Raw genomic sequence first — 23,656 nt, 5'->3', positions numbered from 1 at the left:
AAAAAGTGGAAGAAATGAAGAAAACCAGAAAATGATCATTTTACCCTTGATAAATATTAAATTCATATGAATGATGGGTGTGAATTTCATGTTGTTTGATCTTTTGATTATGAAATCCATTTGAAAAAGCCCATTGACATACCTCTTTTTAAATGTATCGTACATATTTCTGTCAACACAACTTTGTGTTAATTCTTCAAGCTTGCCATCCCTCAGAAAAAATAAGGTGTAAGAGCTTTGCATCAAAAACTCCTCACTGGACACTTTTATGATCATTGTTCAAAGGGACTCTTTGTTGTTAAGCCCATACAAACTATATATCACGACACTTTTAGATTATATTGCGTGTATACCTGCCAAAAGCAACTAGATTTCGGTTCAAGTAATCATCATAGATATAATGGTGGTAAAAAGCGAGGAATTAAACAATAGAATAGTGTAGTACATTGGCTATTTCTCATTTCTGGGTATTTTATACATTCTACATCCAATCTGATAACAACATATCACTAGACAAGGTGATGAAAATAACAGTGATAAACCTTACTGAGCTGAATAGCCAGGTTTTAACAAAACTCACACGTTTTTTCACCTATTTGCCCTTTTCCCATCAGTACTAGGTACTGACTTGCTCACGGAGTACATCTTACAACATGATCCTATTATTGATAACATATCAAGCATTCGTTTTCCTCGTGCGCTCATTGGTGAGTGTAGCAGTATCAGCTGATGGCAGGTAGGCCGTTGAGTAAAATAAGCCCAGTCCCAAAGAGTAGGGGCTATCGGCATGCTCACCCATAAAAGCCCCGAGAAAAGTCCCGACATCCATATATCTACGCAAGCATTGATGGCCTCTCTTTGGGTATGTCCCAGAGCCACCCGAATCGCGTAGTCAAATGGCAGACAAGTGCAACGTTTTGGCATCGCTGGTCGACCTTTGTGTGTTTTTCTCCGTTTCTACGTAGAGCAACAACAAATCGCCACACTTGACCTCGCCACTCGCCACTCGCTCCGCCCGTTGGCCCGCCCCCAACGACGAACATCGAGCCTAGATCCTCATGTGAATCCGGCCTTCCCGCCTGCCCACTCCCCTTGTTCCGGCACGGACCGCCCCTTGTTCAGGCTATGGCGTCCGCCTCGACGCCGCCGGAGCCCACCGTGTCGCCCTCGGCCTCGAGTGACACGGTGGGCGTGTTCTGGGACATTCAGAACTGCAGCGTGCCGCGTGGTAAGAGTGCGTGCAAAGTGGTGGACCGGGTGCGCGAGTTGCCGTGGCTGCGGGGCAAGGCCGAGCACGAGTTCGTGGTGGTGTGCGACGTGACCCAGATGCACGAGGACACGTTGCACGAGCTCAACCAGAGTCAGGTGTGCGTGCAGCACGTGAGCGCCGCCAAGAAGAACTCGGCCGATGAGAAGCTCCGGCAGAACATGAACAAGTTTGTGGACCTCTTCGGACGGCGAGCCACCCTCGTGGTCATCTCCGGCGACACGGACTTCCTGGTGAGTAGACACACCTTGTCTGGCCAGCATGAGGTCTGGCCGGCCACCTTCTGATCTTTGGACCTTCAGACCCACCCTAACCGGATTGAGGGGGGTAACATACTGGGGATTGAAACCCAGTGTATTCAGCGCCAGTCTACGAGTATACATATGCCTTATGAAATGAATGGAAAATCAATTGGGTTGAATTGGGTTTCAAGAGATCCAGTGCAAACCTTCAACCTTCACCTGAGGCGTGTTATTAAAAGCTCGTACCTCAGAGTTAGGGGTTTGCACATAAAACGGTATGAAAATACACTCTGCCCAGAGGTGGGCGTATTTTTATACCGGTTAACGTCCAAGTCCCTAACTCCGAAGTAAGAGTTTAAGAAACCGGCCTCAGGTAAGGTCTAGCTAGGCCTTAACTCAGAGGTACGAGCTTTTAAAAAACTCACCTCTGGTTTTGATTGAATAGGTGATTGAATTCAATTTATCGGTTTGTGTCAGCCAAGGGTAATCTGATATTGAGGCAGGATAATAATTGTAGTTCTAGTCGGAACATCATCAACAATGACACTGTTTGAATTTTGTAGGAGTTGGTTGTAATGTTTGTATCTTGTCGTCCTTGATATCTTTGGATGATTTCCCTTTTTTCATCAATCTGGCTTTTGGTTTTTGTGACGTGTATGCATTTTAGTGTACTGCAATACAATTTCATTAATTTATCTTTAATTTTGTTAAAAACGGTAATAAAAGTATTGCCACAAGGGTTTAATTAAAATAGTGTTGTAGTTCAAATCAAGGGAGGAGGTCTGGAGGTTAAGTGAATGGAAAATAGCAAAACGTGCTACTTCTAGCAGGAATACTTTCCTTGGACGTTTCTTTTTCACGAAGCCTCAAAAAACTTCAAAATATAGTGTGTAGTATCTGGCAAAACTTAGCTCATGTTTGTATTGAATTCTAAGCAAATTAGCAACTCATTTCTGTTTGCTTTGCGCTTTCTTCTTACCAAAGCCCTACTATACAAAAAAATACATTTTCTGGAATAACATCCTCGGAATTACGTCATTATGTGGTTGTTTTTTCAGAACAGTTTCTATTTGTCAAAATATGTACAACGTAATTCCTCAGTTTCGAGGTAAGCCATATCCTATCTCTGCCGGAACCTGGACCGGAGATAAAGCATAATGTTGCAACGATAAGCAATTAATGCTAAATAGGCCTAAATGCAACGCGATAACATTAGTTCAATGAAATCATATGAGATTTTTTTTTTTTNTGGGGGGGAGGGAACCTTGCATTATTATTGAAACATGAAGATCATAGGCGCAAAATATGAAGGATAAGTTTAGTTATTGTGCAGATTGCTTCTCAACGTTACTAGAAACGTGAAGCTATTCAGGAACGGTTGTTAGGCAAACAAATTTTATATCAAGAAGACAAATATGTTTCATTGATCCGCTCCTGATCAGGCACGATCGAAAGACGGACAATCACGATTAAGGAAGGCTCCTGACTAGATCACTCAGGAGTTATATCTGAGCCTACTAAGCAATCCTGAAATTTGCCAGGAGTATTTTTGAATGAGATCACAATAGATTCTTCCACTGACTTTCTTTCTCGAAAGACCATTGTCACGAAAGTTGAAATGATGCCACTCCCTGAAAAAAGAATCATACAACGAGCTATTGGATACATTTTCAAACTTTTTGCACTGGTATTGATAAGGAGCTGGTGTAGCCGAGCGGTTTAGGAGGTAGTGCAAACAAAGCAAGAAACCTCTCACACCCTGACGCCGGATGTAACCTTTAATCCCGTCAACGTTTCGGGTACGTTTCTCTTGGATTCAGCGAGCAGGATTATTGATGGGCTCAGCCATTTCACTTTCCATTGTAATGTTCATGTTTTGGAAGAGAATGTAACTTTCAATTTTTAACTTGTTTGCCGATAGCAACAAGCATTTAAAAATCGATTAACATGACTCTTGTTGGAAATAAAGGATGAGCTGTTACCCTTATTTTAGTTGAGTGCAAATATTCGGTATGCGTACTGTAGAAGGGGCTGACAGGCTTTAATTATTTAAAAAGGAATATGTAATCCTTTTAACTTTCTGTCTGTGACAGTTGAAATGAATTTGTTTACTTTTCAACTAAGTTTCCATTTTATGTTTGATTATTTATCTTATGATTTGATTATGATTGAATCTCACCAAGATTCTAAATTTTTATGGGTTTTTAAAAAGTTTCAAAACGTTTTTGTTCTTAATATTCTGCCGGCTCTCTTGTATTGACAAGAGTACTTGAAGTTAAAGTTTATTGAAATCATACCTTTTAGGCATCCGGATTGAGATCAAGCAGGTTTTCCAGCAAATCAGATTTGTTTTTTCTCTCCGTTTCAGGGTGATCTCTCGGATTTTCGTCGCCGCAAAGGTGTGACGGTGGTGCTACTCCACAATCGTCAAACCAACGAGTTTCTCTTGAATGTGGCCAACGTGAAGATCGACTTTAATGCGCTTTTGGAAGATATCCCCAAAAGCAACTCGACTTCACCTTTCACGTTCAACGAGCTTGAGATCACACAGTTGCCTTCCCCTTGTTCCATGCACCCCAAAGTTGTTAAGCAAAGGCTCGAAGATATTTGCCAAGCCCATCAAGGCAAACTGAAGTTATTCATTAGCGATCAGCGAATAGCCGTGCTCAAATTCGATCAAGGAGACAAAACCACCAAAGCTCTGCATGCCTTACGGACCAACTCGTACGGTTTGTATGGCCTGCAAGTCGATTACAACAAGCGTGGGTTCAATCGCGCCAAAACGCTGTCAGCCAGTCCTAGTCTGGACCTGCAGCCGCAATTTCCCCCGCATTTGCCTACGGAGATCGCTAAAACCAGACCAATAGCCAAGGTGACGGCGGTGAATTCTTATGTCCAATCAATGACAGCAACTGCCCAAGTTTTGGAACCCAACCAACTGATGGTCACGAAAGACGTCAACAGCGATTTGAGACGAGTCAGTTCAAATGTAATGGAGCTTCAGAAGAATTCCCAACATCCCCCTGATCTATCCAAGTTATCGCCCATGGCACGACGAAGAATGCAGATTCTGGAAGACTCACGCGGTTTAAGCCCCAGTCCTGCCAACAATGGAGCGAAGAAGAAGAAGAAACGACAGCGATCGCGGCGGTCCCAGAGTCGCCAATCCTCGAGATCGCGAACTCACTCGGGCACCTCTGAAGAGAGCGGCGAGAGTCGAGATGTGTTGGTCGAAGAGTTTCGAGCTCTGGGTATTGGCTCGTGTCCGGGTAAGATCCAAGTAGTTGTGACAGTTCTTGCCCCAGATCTGACCTCCGCTTATGTTGAGAGCTACCTGAGTCAATGCTTGGGTTTGGACCTCACTGGTTTGAAGAAGTCTCAAGGACAATGGAGTGTCACGAGCCTCCTCTCCGGCATTGATGAAGTCCACCGAGTTCAAGAGCTGATCCAAAAGAAACCCGATGGAATGAGTGTCAAGATATTGCACACAAATGACAAACACTATCGACAAAGCCAGGTGTATGCCCTGGTTCCGGAGAAAGGGAACATCCCGTGGAATGATATCAAATCCCAGAGTCAAATGTTCCTCACCTTCGATGAGGTCAAGGCCATGTCAGACTTGATTGTCGTCCAGGATTTGGAAGGAGAGTATTGGCTTGAACGAGCACACAGTGATGCTAATGATGGCCCTCGACTGATACTTCCAACCGTCTTGACAACCCTGTCGAAACTCAAAGACAGACTCCAGAAGGCCTTCTGGACTCACAACAATAATATTCCATTCGATTCAATGTTGGACGCTCTTAATACCAAGGACCCAAATGATCCCATTCCAATTTTGCCCGCCAAACAAGGAGGGGTCCCACTAGAGCAACTTCTAAATGCTCTTGATATGTCTGAGGTTGTCCACGGTATTCATGGCAGAGCCTTTGTTTGTCCCAAAGGCGAGAAACCCAAACCCAATGCCAAGAATCCCGGGCTAGCCGTTTTGGAACGGAAGTTTCTGCACGTATTAGAGTTGACCCCTTTTCATCGGATGGTCTGGGAGACGGACTTCTACGAAAGCTTCTATGTCGCCTTTCAAGAAAGGTTGAACGATGTTTGCGCCCCATTCGGAGGAGTGGAGAATGTCCTTGATCAGCTCAAGGACACTTTTCGACTCATTGGAATGAAAGAGAAAGCTGAGATCACGCTGAACATCCATTACCAAAAACGGGTGTTCATGATCGCTCTCAGAAAAGTATTGGCCTCTCAGCCCCCAACCAGCCTTCGTCGTGGAATGTCTGTGGAACCCAAGGCTCTGGCTCCTTTGTTCGAGGCACGACTGAAAAAGCCCTTTCGGGTCAATGATTTCGGTGTATGCACCGTTGAAGATTTGCTGGAAATCATGCTTAAGTCCAAGCAAAACTTATTTCATCTAGCCGAAGGACGACTTCATTTCAAGGACGGGATATTGAGCTTCTTAACTCGAAGCGCGTCCATTTTGAGCCGCGTGGATGGTTACTCTTGTTCAGTGGAGGAATTCAATCGATTGTACACCCAAGCCTATGGAGCCTATTCCATAGCAAACATGAGCTTCAAATCCTTGAAGGATCTGTGTTCCGAATTCATGCACGAGCTCGAGTTCTCCCCAGGGAATCCAGGATCCCCAGATCGGATTAGTCTATCCAAGCAGCAGAAACTGCGCCATTTGAAAGCCACTGTTTGTCAGGTGGTCAAGGGCAGCCAGGAGCATTTGCTTCCATTGGATCAACTTCATGCCGAATGTATGAACAAGAACCAGTACGATCTGACCGCAAATCTGGCCTACCATGGCCTAGATCTGCCTAGTCTAGCCAAAAGCATTGGCAATGAGACGGATTGGGTTACCGTCGCCTGTTCCGGGAAGAAAGTTGCTCTAGCGTGGAACAACGGCCAATGGTTGGAGCGTTTCCAGAAAAGAATCGTGTTCCTCTTGTTCCACTGCCCTGGGAGGAGGATCAGGATCACTCTATTGGAACGACTCTTCACCATGACCTATGGTGGAGGTCTGTTTCTCTCCTTAGCCCAAGTTGAGGATATGCTGAAGGGCCCCGACGCGATTCTATTCGCCAAAGAAGTATCGGGTGAGAAGATCGTTCAGCTTCACGAGAAGGGAGTGATCCTTGCCTGTCTGGCCACGCTAGTCCCGAAATCGAACGGTAAACTACAAGTGGCCAACGTGCCACCTACCTGGAGAGCTCGATACGATCAAGTTATGGCAGGATGGTCCAATGAAGAATTGGCCAAACTGGTCAACTTCGTCCCCGGAGTACTCACCTTTAACGAAGGGTTCCTAACCTTGGATCCGGAGGGGAGTCAGTTCTTTCTGACCTTGCCGAAACCCAATGTTATGGACTTTATGGAGCAAGTAGTCAGAGATGAGACTGCCACCCTAAAGGCGTCCAAGGGACCAAACTCACACCCCAAGCCATCTCGAATGGCTGCATCCTTTTCCCCCGGGATGAGGTAGAAACGTACCGGTACATGTTCTGTTTGGAATGACATTCCACTAGAAAAGGGAAAGATGTGTTCGAATTGAACTCATTCAAATTGAGCTTGACATCAGTCACAAGTTTACTATGGGTATTAGAACGGGTGAAAATTGTGAATAAATGTGCAACTTCAAGACATGGATCCTGTTTGGTCCATTTGGATGAGAGGAACCCTTCACTTGAGAAGGACGCTGGCCCCTACAGCTGCTTTCAATTGTCATCCAACTTTGAAGATCTCTAATGTGGCCTGCCAATTTAAATAAAGCATGTCCAATCTAAATGCGAGACCCCTCGTTATTGCTTTTCTGCCGAACGCACTGTCTACCCTTTCAAGGATGATACCGCGGACGCTTCGTATGTCCGGAAAAAGGGATACCTTGAACTCGTTTTCAGCAAGTTGTCAAACGCATATATTCAATCATAACCTCTTGCATGTAACGTTACACAATGGCTCATTGTAATCAACTGGTTTTTGGGCGGGAATTTCCATAAGCAGGGGGCGCGTCTAATCGTTCGCTTGGGTAAGTTTAATTTTGCACGTCACAGCTGGCGCCATCTATTGCCTCCATGCGGCACTTTCAAAGGAAGTTAGGAGATTGTAGGTAACTGATTTATTTTCTACAACTCCCTACTTTTTCATTTATCCTCCAAGCCATTCGTTCGCTCTAAATAAATGTTAAGACCGGTTGGAAACCAGGATGCCAAGGGAATCAAGAAACCTAAGAGCAGTAAGTTAGACCCCAGATGAAAAACTAATTTGTATTAAAACAATCTCCAAGACAACTATGATCTCATTTATGATATTTTGCTTCTGCACATGGTTTTCTACTGTTGCTTTGACATCATTTTGATATCGTGTTACACAGGAATTTGGGAATCTTTAGACTGGTGTAACTGAACAATTCATTCTCCAATTGTTTGCAAATTTCAAAACAAGTTGCCCAAGGTACTGAAGCATACACGAACGGAAGAAAATCTAATTCGAATTTTCATACTTGACATATTTCATAAGTAAAAACTCTTCCTTACTTGTTTTCAAATGACCTCCAAACTGATTTTTCACGGGCACCTTTACATCAAACAACGCGTAGAATAATAATAATAATAATATGTTTATTGGATATGTTTGGGTAACTCAACTATTCTTTAAGGCTTACTAATCATGACAAGCTAAAATTATTTAAGAACATTTAAAGGCAAGCTTTGAACCGGGCAACAAAACCATGAGCAAAATATGTGCAGGAAATTCGGCTAACGTGGAACCAATCGACTTTACCATGCATCAAGAACAGGCCTCAGGCCTAGTTTAGATGATGGATGCTACGGATCAATTTAAATGAAGATCTTTATACAAATTCTCTTTCCGGATCTACTTTCAATGACGGGCATCAAATAATCGAATTCGAAAAAAAGTCTCATTTCAATTTTGCAATATGTATCATTTTGGTTGGTTACTCCGGTGCCGTCACATCCCCATTGGTGTGAATTTGATCCTCCTCTTGGATGAAAAACGGCATCTCGAAACTGGGTAGGGTATGTTTTTGGCCTTTTTCATCCGTGAACTCTGGAGGAATGAAGGTTTGGGTGCCTTTTCGTTGACGACGGCCTCGTAAATAATCCAAGACCTGATCCACATGGTTGTCAAATCGCTTTAGCAACTCTAGCAACTCGTCTCGCTTAGCGTTTTGGACCAGATCGCCATAGAACTCGTGTCGCACTTGAAGCCTCTTCAACTGATCCATGTTGACTTCAACCTCGCTCCAATTTTCCACGCTCTGCTCTTCCAGTAGTTCCTGAAAGTGTACGCATGAACAATGGAAAGGTTGTTTAAAACGTTTCATCAAATAAGACAGATTTTGCCAACATAAGTAGACGTACTTGTGTCAATTACTTTTTTAGATGTCATTAATTACAAACTCAAATTTGTTCACAAATGTTTGCTTTCAATTACGTTCATTTTCTTTTCCTCTCGTACAAAAATACAAGTGATTTGCGAATGTTTTCTTGCTACTTTTGGTTGCAATTCACCCTCTAGGGTTATTTGCAACGGTCTTGTGAATTTACCGGGTGCGCCGTATTGTCATCTACATATTGATTTTAGTGAAGTAGAACTCATTTGTAATGAGTCGGAAAGCTCAAGACATAAAGTTGAAGTTGGAAGGCATCTATCGTAGAATTATATTTCTCAAATACACCGCCATTGACGGCCATGTAGAGCTTGTGTCTGGGGACAAAGTTGGCAAAAATGTTCTTTATGTTCCCAATATCCCTGGCGGCCCACATTGTTGTGGATGGTGGCACAGGCCATGGTCCCCACATGCCCCAAGTTACTAAATCCAGAGAATTCAGGTTGGGGTAGTTTGCGGGCCGAACCAATTTCGACCAGAATCCTCTGGAGCCCAACCTTTGTTCAAGCTAGGCCTGGACGTGGAGAATACCCTTGTGACGCTATGAAGCTTATTAATGCTGCGAACTTGCAAGGAGCTGAAGTAGCCGAGCGGTCTAAGGAGCATCGTTAACAAGGCAAGACTCCTCTCCCCAGGTTCAAAACCCGGTGCCGATAGTAACCCTTCCCTGCTGGGATTCCAATCTCAGGAGCAGTAAGGAAGTCGGCAAAAAAAAGAGGAAAAAAAACCGTGGTGTAGTGGATGTCAAAACTATTGGCAATTTTGATGGCGGTCTCACCTTTGTCAGGTTTGGCCACAGCCCTTTTTCGCAGTTGTTCCATGTTGAAGAGGCTGTTTTGTCTATTTTCAAATTTAATCCAGCAAAATGCTCGAAAATGATCACATGCAATCTATGTCTAAAAATAGGAAAAATAGCCAGACCTCCCATTGACCCGGTTATCGGGGCCACAAACAAGTGTAGACGATAATATGGCGCACCCGCTAGTAGGATTGCTTTTGGTGCTTCGACCAGCTTCATTTTTGGTTCAGATTTCTTTGGAAACACATTTTATGACCTCTTGTCATGTACTATACTATGTTTGTATCGCAAAATTGTCTGCATTTTTCAAGAAAGTGATTTGCTTAACATTAGCATCAGAGGTTCGCCAACGACGCTGGAATTTGGTGAGCTAATATTTTCGAGAACATGTAATGAACGGAGCAGAAAATGGTTAGAAACAAAAGGTTCTGTGAGTTGAGCGACGGTATGTTTCTAAGAATGATTGAAGCTTCTGCGCGTGAAAAATTATCATCTGGATGAGAATGTAAATTAATTGCCAAATGTAAATGTAATTAATTGCAATTACTCAGAATTCTAGTTGAATTGGATATAACTACATAAATATGTATTTGCAATTACAATTACATGTCTAACACAGGTCTGTAAATAGATATGTGCCTAATGTTCAATTTGCTGCCTCCCAATATTCTTTTTTTTGGTTTGGTTTTTCACGGGCTTTTCTAACCGCTACTAGGAATGTAATCCCCAGTACTATTAAAATGAAAGATTATAATTCGTCTATTTATTACCTTTCAATTTTTATATGATATTTGGTCTACCAACGAATTTCAGTTGGCAGACCCAGCTAGTCCTTGAATATATGGTTGATCGGGAATGTTATCTAAAAATTTGTCCAAGTCTGACTTGAAAGATGCAACTGGATCAACAAGGCCTACCTACGTATTCCCTACGAATATTACAGGGAAGCAAGTTAAATAATGAAGGAGCTCAAGAAAGAAGAGAAGTGGACTTCATTGTTCGAACTAGCCTGGATTCTCGAGGACGTACGAGGCGTTGATCCAGTAGTAGGATTTAAGTCAGGCTTGGAGAAGTTTTTCAGCCAACTCTAATTCGTTGATCGATGAAATAATGTATACAAATATAAGTTAAGTAAGATGAATCTATTCCTCGTCTTGAACTGCTGGGATTCCAATCCCAGTAGCGGTAAGGAAGTCCGCGAAAAAATGTGATGGTTGAGCTCAATTATCCTGTACTTTTAAATAAAAGAGGTTTTAACAATTACTCCCCAAAAGCACAAACTATCAAGATCAACTCGAAAAGCGGAATAAGATCTATGTAAAGCCAAGGGCATGAATAAAACATACGCTCTGTTTCAATCAACCGAATATTTCTGGTTAACAGAATTTTGGGTTGATCCAATCAAATCTCGTAGTCAAGTGTTAACTTGATCGTACAACTCTGGACTGTTAAGAGGATAAATCAGTTTTGCCTGTTTTAAACGACACATTTTCATTTTTTCTTAAGGTTCCCTGACTGTGTATGGAATGAATTTGAATACCTTCTCTTTGTCTTCACTTATGACCTCCAATCCGTCAGATTCTTGGCTGCCTTTGACGACTTGCTCCAAGAGGTGGGCCTTGGCCTTGACTGAGTGGAAAGCCTTTATGATGATAACCTCTAAGCTTCCGTCTTGACCTTCATCATTAAAAGCTTCCAGACCTGCGGCATCTCCCAGAACTATCAAATTGCCATCCGGATCTCGGATTTGGAGCTGAAAACAAGAAGGACAAACATTGGGGTTTCTTCATCTTCTTTGACCCTAGAGGATACAAACCCCGGGATAAATCACCGAAGTACTGAATTGATAGGAATGACATGTTCTTTAATTCAGTAACAATTTTTGATTGTGACTCTTCGCTCTGTCATGACGAAAAAAATCGACGACAAAAAGTTTAAACGTATAAAATGGTCACAGCGATAGAAAACTTTACTGAATTATGATAACACAGCAAGAATGACTAGAATATGTATCTCTTCGCAGTGGTTAAAGTGCCTTTTAAGTTTGTAAAGAATAATACCCAAGCTCATCTATATATTACCTATCATGTGATCTAATCAACCAGTTATATACAAAATCAATGATCCCGTTTCCATACGGTTTAGCTCCAAAATGTTCCGGTTTTATCTAAACTCAAATTCCTAGACAATCGATATACATTTTCATTATGAACAAAGTAAAATAGATTTTCTTTTCCATCCAGAACTTTTGTAAAATTGCTGTTTTCAAATGTTTTTAGCTAAGCCAGTTTTTTTATCTGAGCCAGAACTGCGTAAAACAATTCAAAGAATTTCCTTATGGCATCTGAAATATAAAAGTACCAATATGTGCTTTGGTATTTCTCAAAAAACTTGATAAGGCTTTTTAACCACCGTGTTCTGGTTTATTTTACCAATGCACCGCTCGTTCCTTCAGGACAAAAAGAGAGTACCCAAATTTTTCGAGTTTTTAAGAGCTAACTGCATTTCAAAATGTTAACCACATAAATATTTTAAAATTTCTGGGAGGCGTTAAGTTATCCCCACGCCTTTAATGTGAAACTGGTTCATTTTGTTCTTTAAGATTGGAAAATATGGATCATTATATTCTTTTCATAAATCAAACCTTTTGCCCTAAACAATCTACGTAGGTTCATGTTGAGTCAGAATGCGACTTTTAGAACTTGCGACCTTCACTTTTGTACCTAGGGCGCTCTTTTTGTGAATAAAATTTCGTACTTGTGGGCTATCACTGATCAGCTTTTGTCATTCAACCAAACTCAACCTAAATGTGTGACGAGAATTCAGACTCAAAATTAGTGCACCCTACGGGACATGGATTGCGATATCGAGGTCGAACAGAGTCCGTCTGAACTTTTCCCCCTTTAGCCTCCATTTGTACGTCGAGACTGAAATTTTTGATTGACTATTTAGCATACCCCTCGGATGCTGGATCCCTCCTCACAATTTGGATTTCGAGTTAAATCAATCTCTTCCACGAGAATTCCAAGTTCTGCACAGCGATCTTTCATGGCGTCCAAGTCTTGTACTGACAATGCCAAATGAGGAAACACCGTCCCATCCTCGCCGAATTTGGGACCTTCGCCTTGAACCAAAAATATCTTCAAGGTTCCACAAGACAAGCAGACAGAGTTGCTAGAGGATGAATCGATCCACAATTGTCAGCGCAATTTCTAATCAAGATTCTCTGAATTGGTCTCACCCATCCAAATTGGGCAAGCCAATCTGTTTGAACCCAATGATATTTGTGTAAAAGTCGATGCTGGTTTCCAGATTGCTCACAACAATGGCCACGTGATCCACTTTGGACCACAGGTCTCGAATACTCGACGGTTTCTTGATGGCCTCACTCTCCTGGACGGCCTCTTCTGTGGCCTTCTTCCGACTTTCGTCTCTGTTCCCATTTGCAATATTTTTTAATGTTGCAAAAAAGCCCATATTGAGGAGACCTTTGAGACCAAGGCCGACAGACACTCCCAAGTTCCCAGTTTGCTTGTCCAGAAGGAACTGGAACTCGCAGAAAGAGGCTTAGTGATTCATGTCATTGGGGCCTTTGAGTAAGAAGAAAGGTGTTCATTATTTACAGCACTAAGAATGAAACATATGGACGGATGACAAGCATAGGAAGGTTATTCCGAAATGAGACAGAGAGAGACAGGCCGGACCAAGTCATCCTGTTTTGGCCTTGGAATGACCCTCACATCTTGAACACTTGGTGTTTCAAGGCTGTTGAGCTATCTTTAGGAAAGTCTCAAATTTGGAACACATTTTCTCTGGAAGGAGCGTGCTTGTTCAAATGTGAAATTGGCCCCAGAAAATATTTTCCTTTTGACCTGATTTGAAATGGAATTGAAAGTCTCGAACATTGAGCAAAATACCAGATACAGCAAAGTGGGAGGGGCCTTTAGATTTGGACATTGTTTTCCTTGAATAAGTCAGAGGGTCACTAAACTAAAGCGACGACATCCACACGTATAGCTCGATTGTTGAGACTTGGTCATGTGGAAAGAAAATGAGCATTCCATAAAATTGGATGCCTCTCCAAATTTGTTTTGATCATGATTGAGCCCCAAGTTGTTCATTCACTTCATTCTCTCAGATGGATAACGACACTCGAAAGTCCGTGGAGGAACACGATCCACAACAGCTCGTGAATCATAATACGCGCATCCTCATGTGTTTGGCCATCAATATCCTTGTGACACTCCTAGCCATACATCTCAAGAATTCCAAACCCGTGCTTCAACAATCTCTCTTGGACGAGATCAATCTGGACCAGTTGAAAACCATCGCGGGTTGCGTCATTTCTGTGGTTGGGAACGAATGGATCCACCTTCACTTCCGAACCATCCCCAGGATCCCGGCCTTGATCTTGTCTTGGTCAGCTCAGTTCTTGGCCACCATGGTTCATCTATACCTTATGGTTGGAATCATCACCCGCTATGCCCAGATCCGGGTTAACCGAATGCTTTTCCAAGACTCGGACGAGTCTCTCCAATTGAGTGTGATTCGTTCCTTGGTGATCCTTTTGGACGTGCTCTTGTGTCTGATCCTGGTGGCCATGGGCGAGCCTCCTCGATTTTACCGCCTCCATTTGGGTGTTTGTGTCCATGAGTGTCCGTCCTTGAACCTCAAGATCATTGGGATGACCGGGATCCTGGCTGTGGTGGTGAACATTGGCCTTCGATTGGCTATCGTCCAACTGAATTGGAAGAACTTCACCGAGTCGTTGTCGTTCAATGCCAAAGTCAAAGACTTGAACTTTGTGTTCCTACTAGGGTGCTCGTTGACCTTGTGTATCCCTTCTATATTTCTCATTGCTATGCCAGACCGTTATCAAAGCACGGAAGTGGCTCTTTATCTATTGGCGGTGGTGTTCCCGTCCATTTTGATTCTGTTCCAAAAGAGCCTTCGCCTCTTATTAGTCTCAAAGGTGTCATTTGCGCTCAAGCGATCCAAAGGTTTTGCATTGGAAGTGTTCAAATCCGTCAGAGGAAGATCAAGAGACAACTTGGTTCATTGCTTGGTTTGAATAGATATTTGCTACATACAATAAAAAGAGACCATTCATTTGGTGCATCCAAAGGGCACGAGATTTACTGCTCACGAGTGACTCGTCTGGGTTCTGAACCAAATTGGATGGGCTCTAATGGACAGATATAAATAAGTACATACGCGTACGTACGATATATTTGGCACGGAGTAGAATCCAACTGAACGGTGATCGTTGGGTAGTTTTGAAATGTGAGCAGAAAACACATTTCACCCTTGGGTTGAACAATCTAAATCAACATTGTTGTATACCAAAACTATCACCGCAATAATATTCATTGGAAGCAGAAGAGTGCATTCAATTGTGACTGAATGCTTGAATAGTTTAGGCAGAAAAACCTGTGGTCAAGGTTGCATAAATGCTTTATCCTTCAATATATGTAGGGTATCTGTATGAACCAATAAGCTAATGAGAACCGAATCAGAGTTAGACAAATCGGTTCCACGCCTACGCTCAAATGCCAAAATCGTAAGTTTAATCTTTCTCTAGCTCTCGCGTACAACATTTTCCATTGTAGTAACACCATCTGATGTTAAAAGCATCGCTGGTGACAATAAACAGTGCCAAGGAATGAGCCAAAATAGAAGATTCAAGTCAATCTATTCCCAGTATCTCTGCGGTTGGATTGCAAACGGTGTCGGTTCTGATTGTGGAGAAATTGCAGGGGTCTGCCATCAATCTCAATAGGCGAGCTTGACTGGTTGAGGTCGGTTCAAGGGACAGACAGAGCCTCGATTGGAAGCCCATTAGCCTGATTGAAAACCCTTCCCTTTCAAACCACCCATGGAGCCACCCGGCTGAATTCGTCTCTGTCGTTTGGTTCGCCCTTCATTTGGGATTGGATTTGGAATGCTCTGCGAGGTTTTGGTCAATTTCAACTCTAATAGGTCAGAATATCTTCAATCCAAATCCAAATCGTAAGTTATGTCCACAGACACGAAGCATCACTGTCACATTCTCGGCCACTCGCTCTTCAATTTGGGCCAACATTCTGGTGGCTTTCTGCACTCTTCTAAGAAGCACCAGACTTGGGGTACCATTGCCAGGCTCAAAATTGGGGTTGGAAATTGTAATAGCGGACATCAGAGTTGCCTTGGATGAGGACCATCAGGATTTGGCCACTGATCTTCATGGAAGAAAGGCACGGGATAAATTGGCCATTTCAACATCTCGTTATGGAATTCTTCTGCCCAATATCTTTGTGTCTGGCCTTGTGCGAATTGTATGGTACATTTCTGGCCCTTTTAGAAAGACGCAAGCGCAAAAGATGCAAATTAAAATGTAGCAAGATAAGAGCACAAAATAGTTCGCAAGTTCGTAACGTATATGAAATAATTACCCAGATGAAGAGAAACCTGTAAAGAATTGGCCTTGGTAGAGTCGAAATGCAAAATAAATGTGCAAGAAAGAAACAAAAATGCAAAAAGATGTTCATTGAAACAGCAAGTTGTGGACATGCACGTTTAAAATGAGGCTTTCACTAAAGAAATCGAAGCATGTTAAAAAGTTGACCGACATTTCGTAACGTAAGCGTAGAAAGATACGGGCCAATTTTAAATATATAACCAATGAATCTATAACAAGAACGGTTTCAGACAATGTTTGTCAAAGTAACTCCTTTGAACTTTTTCAAATTCGTTTGGATTTCAAGTTATTTTACTAGCTTTTATTACTTTAACTAGCATCTACTGAGACCATGTCCCACAACCCAAAAAGCCAACACAGACTTATTCTTAATCATAATAACAACAATCTTTTGTATTTGCATATTTTGCATTGCTCCATTGGTGATCATTCTTCAAAAGAATCCTAAGACTTTGCGGCTGTCATTTGATTTGTGAAGCGAACCTCGTCAAGTTACATTTCTGTGCTAGATCAAAGAAACACTCCTCCAACTGAGTGAGAAAGGCAACCATCTTTGAACGAAATATGGGCCTTCATCTCTTCAGCTTATGAAATAGTATGCTTTCTTTTGAATCAGCTATGACGGAACTTGTGACTTAGTTAAGAGGAGAAGGTTCTCGTTGTTAAATAATACGTAATAAGAACAAATAAGGGGCGGAAGACAAAAAAAATAGGACCGGAACGTTTCGTGATCCTTAAGAATATCGATAATTGTTATATACTCTAGGGACACACAAGGCATTCTGTATTTGAACAACAATTCCGTAAAATTCGGGTCTATTTTCTTTTTTCAAATCTTAAACTAAGTCAGTTTTCAAAAGTAGTGTTACGCTTAAAACTTCATGTTCTAGTACTAAGAATCCAATAGTATACTTTTTCAAAGTCCTACCTTTCAAATTGATATCAGTTAAAAACAAGTAACAACTTAGAATCCTTATCCAAAGAACAAATGACTGTCTTTGATTTTTTCTTAATTCAGACTTACTCAAATAGGAACTAACAATTTTGCCGTTTTTGGACCTGAAACGAGATATACCTTGACACAGAAATTCGTTCCGGTTGGTTTTTTGACAGTATTTACAAGCACAATATATCTACAAAGAATACCTTATTTTAGGACATGGAGACGGGTGTCTTCTCAACGCTTTCGGTTATTATTCTTGGCATGTTCCCCAACAAGTTTTGGAGTTTTTCTGCCTTCAAACTTGTGACGTCTTTTCGAGCTTTACGAGTTGCAGTGGTAGATGAACCCAGGGCATTGAAAAAACAAAGCATCAATTTTAATCACACACCATCCAAAGTATTTTGCTTGGGAGAGCTTCCCTGCCATTCCCCTTTCCTCTTAAATAGTACTTAAAAGATGACATCAAGTCATCCAAAGTCAGCCAATATGGAGCAGGTTGAAATTTTTGCAAAAACTTGGACATTCACAACGAACGGAAGTGGGGTATCGATGGAAATTGAATCGAAGTAATACCTTAACGAGCGATTTCAACATAGTCTGAATAGGAGATGCTTCTTGGATAACAATAGTTCAAGACCACCATATAAGGCTTCAAATTCAGATTGGATGAATCACGGTGATTGCAAATGGCGACCGGATCGAATTTATGGCTCAGGGTGTAGGGAAAACGTAAGTGCGACTCCACATGTTCCTTTTTTGTCAAATTATGATACCAAGTTCTAGATTAGCCCAATATTCAGGTCTGAGCCTAGCTAGATCTATCAAGTCTAATTCGTTGGTGGATCAGTTACTACGTACAGGCTGCTTCATAATTCCGGCTACTCAAACACATGCATCTAGCTTAACAACAACTTAAACTAGAACAATAGGACTTGTCAGATTGACAGATGCATCATTCATGAACAAGTGGATCTAATTTCATTTATTTCTGATGAATGGATTTGAAACCATCACTTTATGTCAAGGCCTTCCGGAACAGGTGACCACTGACAGATTTGGAACATCTTGGAGACTTCAAGAGCTGAATGATTTTTTTCGAGTAACCGCAAGTATGAAACTCGTTGGATTTCAATGTGACGAAAATAAATCATTGCCAATTTGTCGTCTTGATAATCCAAGGGGATTTCAATCCTTATGGCTGTGAGAACCCATGGTTTGACATATAGAATATTACGGATACTTTGAAATGAATTCTTGTCTTATATTTCCTTTTCGAGGTTCATATACCTGAGCTTACGAGGGCAAAAAATTGTCTCTGTGGCGATTCTTGATAACCATATTGAGTAAAATGTTTAAAAAATGTCAAAATGACAATTTAAGCAAGTCGATGTTGTAAAATGGTTCTTTTCACATTTACTATAGATACATTCCCTAGTTGTCGTGTTGGCTGGAGTTGACTTTGAAACGGGTTCCACACAATACCTGTGCAATATCATTGTTGGTTGGCCCGAGCAAGCAAACGAAAAGTTGATTTTAATTGACCAATTTGTCAAGTTTTGAACTCTTTATACTGTAGCCAGAACAAGCTTGTGCCTGACAGCCGAAATCCTCAGGAACACTTGTGTCTGAATGCAAGGAACAGATGAGCCAATGACCAAGACACGTGCTCAGCCTAAACAATATAATTACACAAAGGTGATTGTGAATGTCTGAAACTTGTAGAGGAGATTTGGCAAATTTATTGTTGTTGGAGCTCTATTTCGTATTGAACATGAGGACCTGAATCTCAAGCTTGTTTTTTTCGTAATTTTTACCCAAATGACTTCTTCACATTAGACAGAGCCAAAAAAGAGTTTATTCACTTTTATTCTTCGAGCTCACTCGCTCTCCAATATGTTACCTTTCTTTAGAATGAGAAATATATCAGTTGGTAAACAATTCGACCACTACATTTAAGGCTTATTCGAAGATGGTTGAAACAAATTTCATGGCAATCCTCCTATTCAAGATTGTTTTCTTCTCATGAGGGTGATGTGCATTGCATATATACGAGTATTCAGGCGTTAGTGTGTAATACACTAACTGTGTAATACATTTGCACCTCCATAGCTCGTTGGAAATGGGTTTTAAAAATGCCAATTCTCAGTTCTTTGAGCTCTCCATTCTCATAATTGGCTTAGTAGTTACCTGTGGATAGTTAACAATTGTAGCATCCTTATTCTGGCTTGCTCAATGATGATGAATCAAGTCTGTCGTAAGAACCTTACAGTTCTTTGGGTTAAGCTGTCTTTGTGCCAAAAGATGCCCGTGGCACACAAACAATGATAATTCAACCAGGACCCAGGGAAAGTAACGAAGATAAATTGCCCAGACAACGCCTCACATGTCATGGTGGTTGCCAATTATAAGGGTGGATTGTTGGTTAGCTTAGACTTAGAGTTCCTCACATGTGTACCAGATCAGTTCCAAGTTTCCAAGTCGACATCGAGTCTTGCTCAATTATGGATACTAGATACTAGATAATGGGAAGATCTCCGAGACTAACTTGGGTGCCCTATGTTTTAAGGGGAGTAATATTTTATAGAGGAAACGACGTGGCCAAATCCGCCTTTTATAATACAAAGCTGGGGTTTTTGAGTGTTACTGCATTGACCAATAGCGAGATTTATCTTCTTCAACTTTTCTTAATTTTCCCTGCATTTGGAGTATCAATTTCACGGAAGGGGGAAAAAGATAAAACCTTTCCACAGTGCAAATTAGCTCTATTTCCCGTGTCTCTAGATGATAATGGAACACGCAGAGCATTTAGAACCCAAGTGGAACCTTGAAGTAATCCCAAAAGGACAAACGGAAAGGGTATCACATGCACTACATGAAACATTAGACTCGATTCTCAATGGCATTAGCTCTCTCTTGAAGAAATTATTATCCATGCAACAACATGAATGGAACATGTCAGGGGAAGCCAAGTTTACCATGGGAACTTGATGGCAAGCGTCAAAGGAACTGGGCCATGATCAAAGGCTCAGATCTATTGTTCCATAGTCTTCTAAAGGCCGAATTAGAAGAGAGCCAAACAGTTCTCGCCCTGACTGGCAGTAAAAAATCGTGATTATGGCCTTCGTGGTGGTGGGAATGGAACAACACGATGAAGGGAAAGAGTGTCTTCATTGTGGCCTTCTAGGCCACTAATGGTTCGGGAAAGTCAGACATCACAGATTTGTAGGCGATCAGGGAACGAGGAGCTAGTCAAAGTTGCCTCCTCACTAAAGCTGGAACTTGGAACTTGGAACTCAATAGCCAACTGATATCCCTGAGTAGACTTTGAAGAACGATGCCTTCAGTGTTAACACGCCAGTTAAAGTGAAAACCTTCTCTCCAACCAAGAAAAGAGCACCAGAGTACTTTTGCAAGAACAATTGTGTGATAATGATCCCCTCTTTATCTTCAATCCTTTTGATTGGACCTACGAGAGATTGACCACTTGTGGTCTTAATTAAGATTGTGCCCACCTTATAATAAATAGAAAATGAAGCGCAACAGAAGCAAAAAGTATTGATGCTGCCTGGCAATAAATCTTGGATGTTGAAACCTTGCTTCAAATAGAAAATTATCTGCTTTCTCAGGCCAAACTTGGAACTTGCAACCCAGGCAGGTGGTTTCCTTTGATGTCAGATGCGAGGCATATATTTGCCCTCAGTTTCATGGCTCGTGAAAGCATCGAGACGATCGAAGAGAAACTTTGCATCGGTGAACAAAGTTTGTCATGCTTTGCATGGGTCCCCAAATTAGTCGCTCATGTTCCGCCGTTCAGACTTGCCGATTGGTCGACTTGAAAACGTGGGCATTAGGATTAAGGCCTAGCTTTGATTTTAGTTCCTTTTGAGTCACCCCACTACGGAGGGTCTGCTTAGAATCGAGTTGAGCCAAAAGTTTCTCCGTTCAAGTTCCACTCTCAGATATGTTCCTTTCCCCGCAAATCACTTGCATTTATGGATAAAAAGTTTGGCCTTTCTCTGGCAAGAGAGCGGAGGAAAGCAGTCTTCTAAATGCGAAAAAAGACGTGTGGCCGTATTGCTTGGATGGAATTCCTTCTTCTTTTTACACCGTTTCGTTTTAAAGGCATGCTATCCTTTATGTGTGTGTGCTGATTCCTTAGAAACTCGAAGGAGGCAAAAACTGAAATTTATCTGCCTTCAAGTTCCTTTTGAATTCAGCTTAGATAACAATCCTTGGCTTCCAAGTTAAGAGGTGGCTCTCACATATGTATGCGAACTTGCATCAGAATAAACTTCTTATTCCCACAACCAAACATCCATGTTCATCCAGAATTTCTTGCCCACTCAAAGAGATTTGCTCCAATCTGTTTTCACCATATGTTCCTCTTCCTGGGACTTGACCTCCCTCACGATATATGTATAGCTTGCACACGATCGGTCTTCGATGGTGTTCCCCTAATTGGCCACTCTACTTTGAGAGGTCCATTTGCATGAATCTTGCTCTCTCATTATCCTCGGTCAAGGACATGAAGATGTCTAGGTCAACTGCCAAGAGAACCACTCAAGGGGTAGTAATACGCCCACTTACTGGGAACTACACACTCCCCATTGGAATATGAATTGGTCAAACTGGGATCGAGGAATAACAAGACCTTCGTTGGATATTCATCATTAATAGAGAGAGAGCTTGCCTTAACGGCTCTAAGAATGGATCTCAAGAGGTTCATGATAGCGAGTTCCACATACTAGTTTTTTTTTCGCTTCCCATCTACCGTAGAACCAGTTGGTGTTATCAATTCAGTCATTTGTCAAAATCAATGTCAATTCTAATATGCCAGATTAAAATGTGACTGGTGCTTTTTGGAACAATTTCATTGGATCGTTGTTGCTGTTGTTGTTGTTGTTGTTGTTGTTGTTGTTGCTGTTGTTACTCCACTCGTAAATAATTCACTCTCAATGAGGACGAGGAGGAGGAACGAAGATCATCGAAAAACAACATTGGTAGCTGGCTGTCCCACGCATGACCATTTTAGAACCACCTTGGGGATTCATTCTCTTTCTCAGTCAGTTCATACGTTGGCTCATCTGGGAACCAAAGGGCGACCAATGGCAACGGTGAGGGCTTCTTGGTCTTATACCTCCGTCAATTGTTCCTCCAGCATCTTATGAATAATTTATCTGGAAACAGAGCAAACGGCCTTGTTCCACGGCCAACGAGGAACATAATTGATTGTTCCAACTCTCATGACCCAGTAATATACGACGATATGAGAGGCTCTGAAGATTCCGGAATTATTGAATAACACAGTAGCCTACAGTAGAGGGTCGGTGGATCTTGCACACAACGCAATCAGATCTCTGATATTGTCCACATTATCAGTATAACTCACCTTGGATCCTTTCCTTGGGACAATCGTCATTGGCACAAACTTGCACCTCTTCGGCAACACCCGAGCAATTGGCACCCCCATAGGCGGGTTTGGGGTGGGTACAAAAGCGGTGACGGGTGCGTTGTGCTGGTCCACAAGTGAAGGAACAAGGGCTCCATTCGAGGAATTGGGACCAAGATCCATCCACTAGATACAAATACGAGTGTAATGTATCTACAGGATATGGTTCCCCCAAAGTATGCATTGCGCCTTTTTTCACTTGGAGAAGGCACAGAGCTACTCTATCAATAAATCAAGACCCTCGCGAAGAAGAAGCCCTAACCTACCGAACAAAAGGAGACGCACACACTTTTTGTTTTCATGATAATGGTTCCAGAATGAAAGGTTTATAGCTACATGCATCTGGCTCCGGGTAGTGAGAGATTCGCGTACTTCTCTTAATGTGTACAAACTACCATTGCTAGATGATTTTCTCACCCTTAGGGTTTTGGCTTTCTCAATATAAAGAAAGGAGTATAATTCCCCTCCCTCCAGCCAAAGTGAGTAATTTATTCCTCGTCCACTCGTTGGCAAAACTAGAGGTGGGGTTCCTTGTTAGTTCTGTTTCACAAAATTGAAAAGCAATATTATAATGATAGCTCGGTGCATTTCCCCTCCCCCAGCCGCCCCTCCCATTGAGATTGCCATTTTGTTAATTGGGAATTTTCATGCGACACTTATTGGGATTAGAGAATGTTGAACCATTACAACAATGATCATTTTTGTTGTAGCAAAGCTCAGACAGTGGCCCTTTACTTTGTGGCAGCATTTGTTTGATGTATTGAGAAGTGAATTTATCTTATATGCGTTTAATTTTTGATTCAATGACAGGGACCATGATAATCCAAAATGGGAAAATGGGACAAAAGTAAGAAAGAGAAACACAAGAAGAGGGGCGAATTGGATATTCCGAGCTCAAAACACTTGGCAAAACAATCGCTCCTGACTTGCATAAGACAAGAAAAAGATTGAAGCCTTTTTTGAATTTTCGCCGTTCTGTAATGGATCAAGACGAATTTTCCCGCAAACTTTCCAATATTTTGTTTCACCTTGCTCACCTTGCATCATTAACAATTTTGGTTATTGACATTTAGCGTGCA

At 41.8% G+C, this 23,656-nt stretch overlaps 2 protein-coding genes across 2 annotated transcripts; one reads left to right on the top strand and one right to left on the bottom strand.

Moving 5' to 3' along the window:
• Window positions 1–1,134: 1,134 nt before the first annotated feature.
• Window positions 1,135–7,307, top strand: LOC131880319 (meiosis regulator and mRNA stability factor 1-like; the record flags this gene model as incomplete). Its single annotated transcript, XM_059226921.1, is given in 2 exon segments — window positions 1,135–1,500; window positions 3,878–7,307. Coding segments are annotated over 2 exon segments (3,489 nt in total), but the record flags the coding sequence as incomplete, so codon positions are not given.
• Window positions 7,308–8,118: 811 nt separating this feature from the next.
• Window positions 8,119–22,953, bottom strand: LOC131881044 (uncharacterized). The gene is made up of 5 exons (XM_059227801.1): window positions 22,518–22,953; window positions 12,970–13,318; window positions 12,686–12,902; window positions 11,269–11,481; window positions 8,119–8,815 (listed from the first exon to the last, which is right to left on the bottom strand). Exons 2-5 carry the CDS (start codon window positions 13,203–13,205, stop codon window positions 8,474–8,476), a joined length of 1,008 nt encoding a protein of 335 aa, XP_059083784.1. The 5' UTR covers window positions 13,206–13,318; window positions 22,518–22,953; the 3' UTR covers window positions 8,119–8,473.
• Between the last annotated feature and the right edge of the window lie 703 nt (window positions 22,954–23,656).

The sequence above is a fragment of the Tigriopus californicus genome, chromosome 5 (genome assembly GCF_007210705.1).
Source record: "Tigriopus californicus strain San Diego chromosome 5, Tcal_SD_v2.1, whole genome shotgun sequence".
In the NCBI taxonomy this organism is placed as follows: domain Eukaryota; kingdom Metazoa; phylum Arthropoda; class Copepoda; order Harpacticoida; family Harpacticidae; genus Tigriopus; species Tigriopus californicus.
This window is presented reverse-complemented; position numbering and strand designations above follow the sequence as displayed.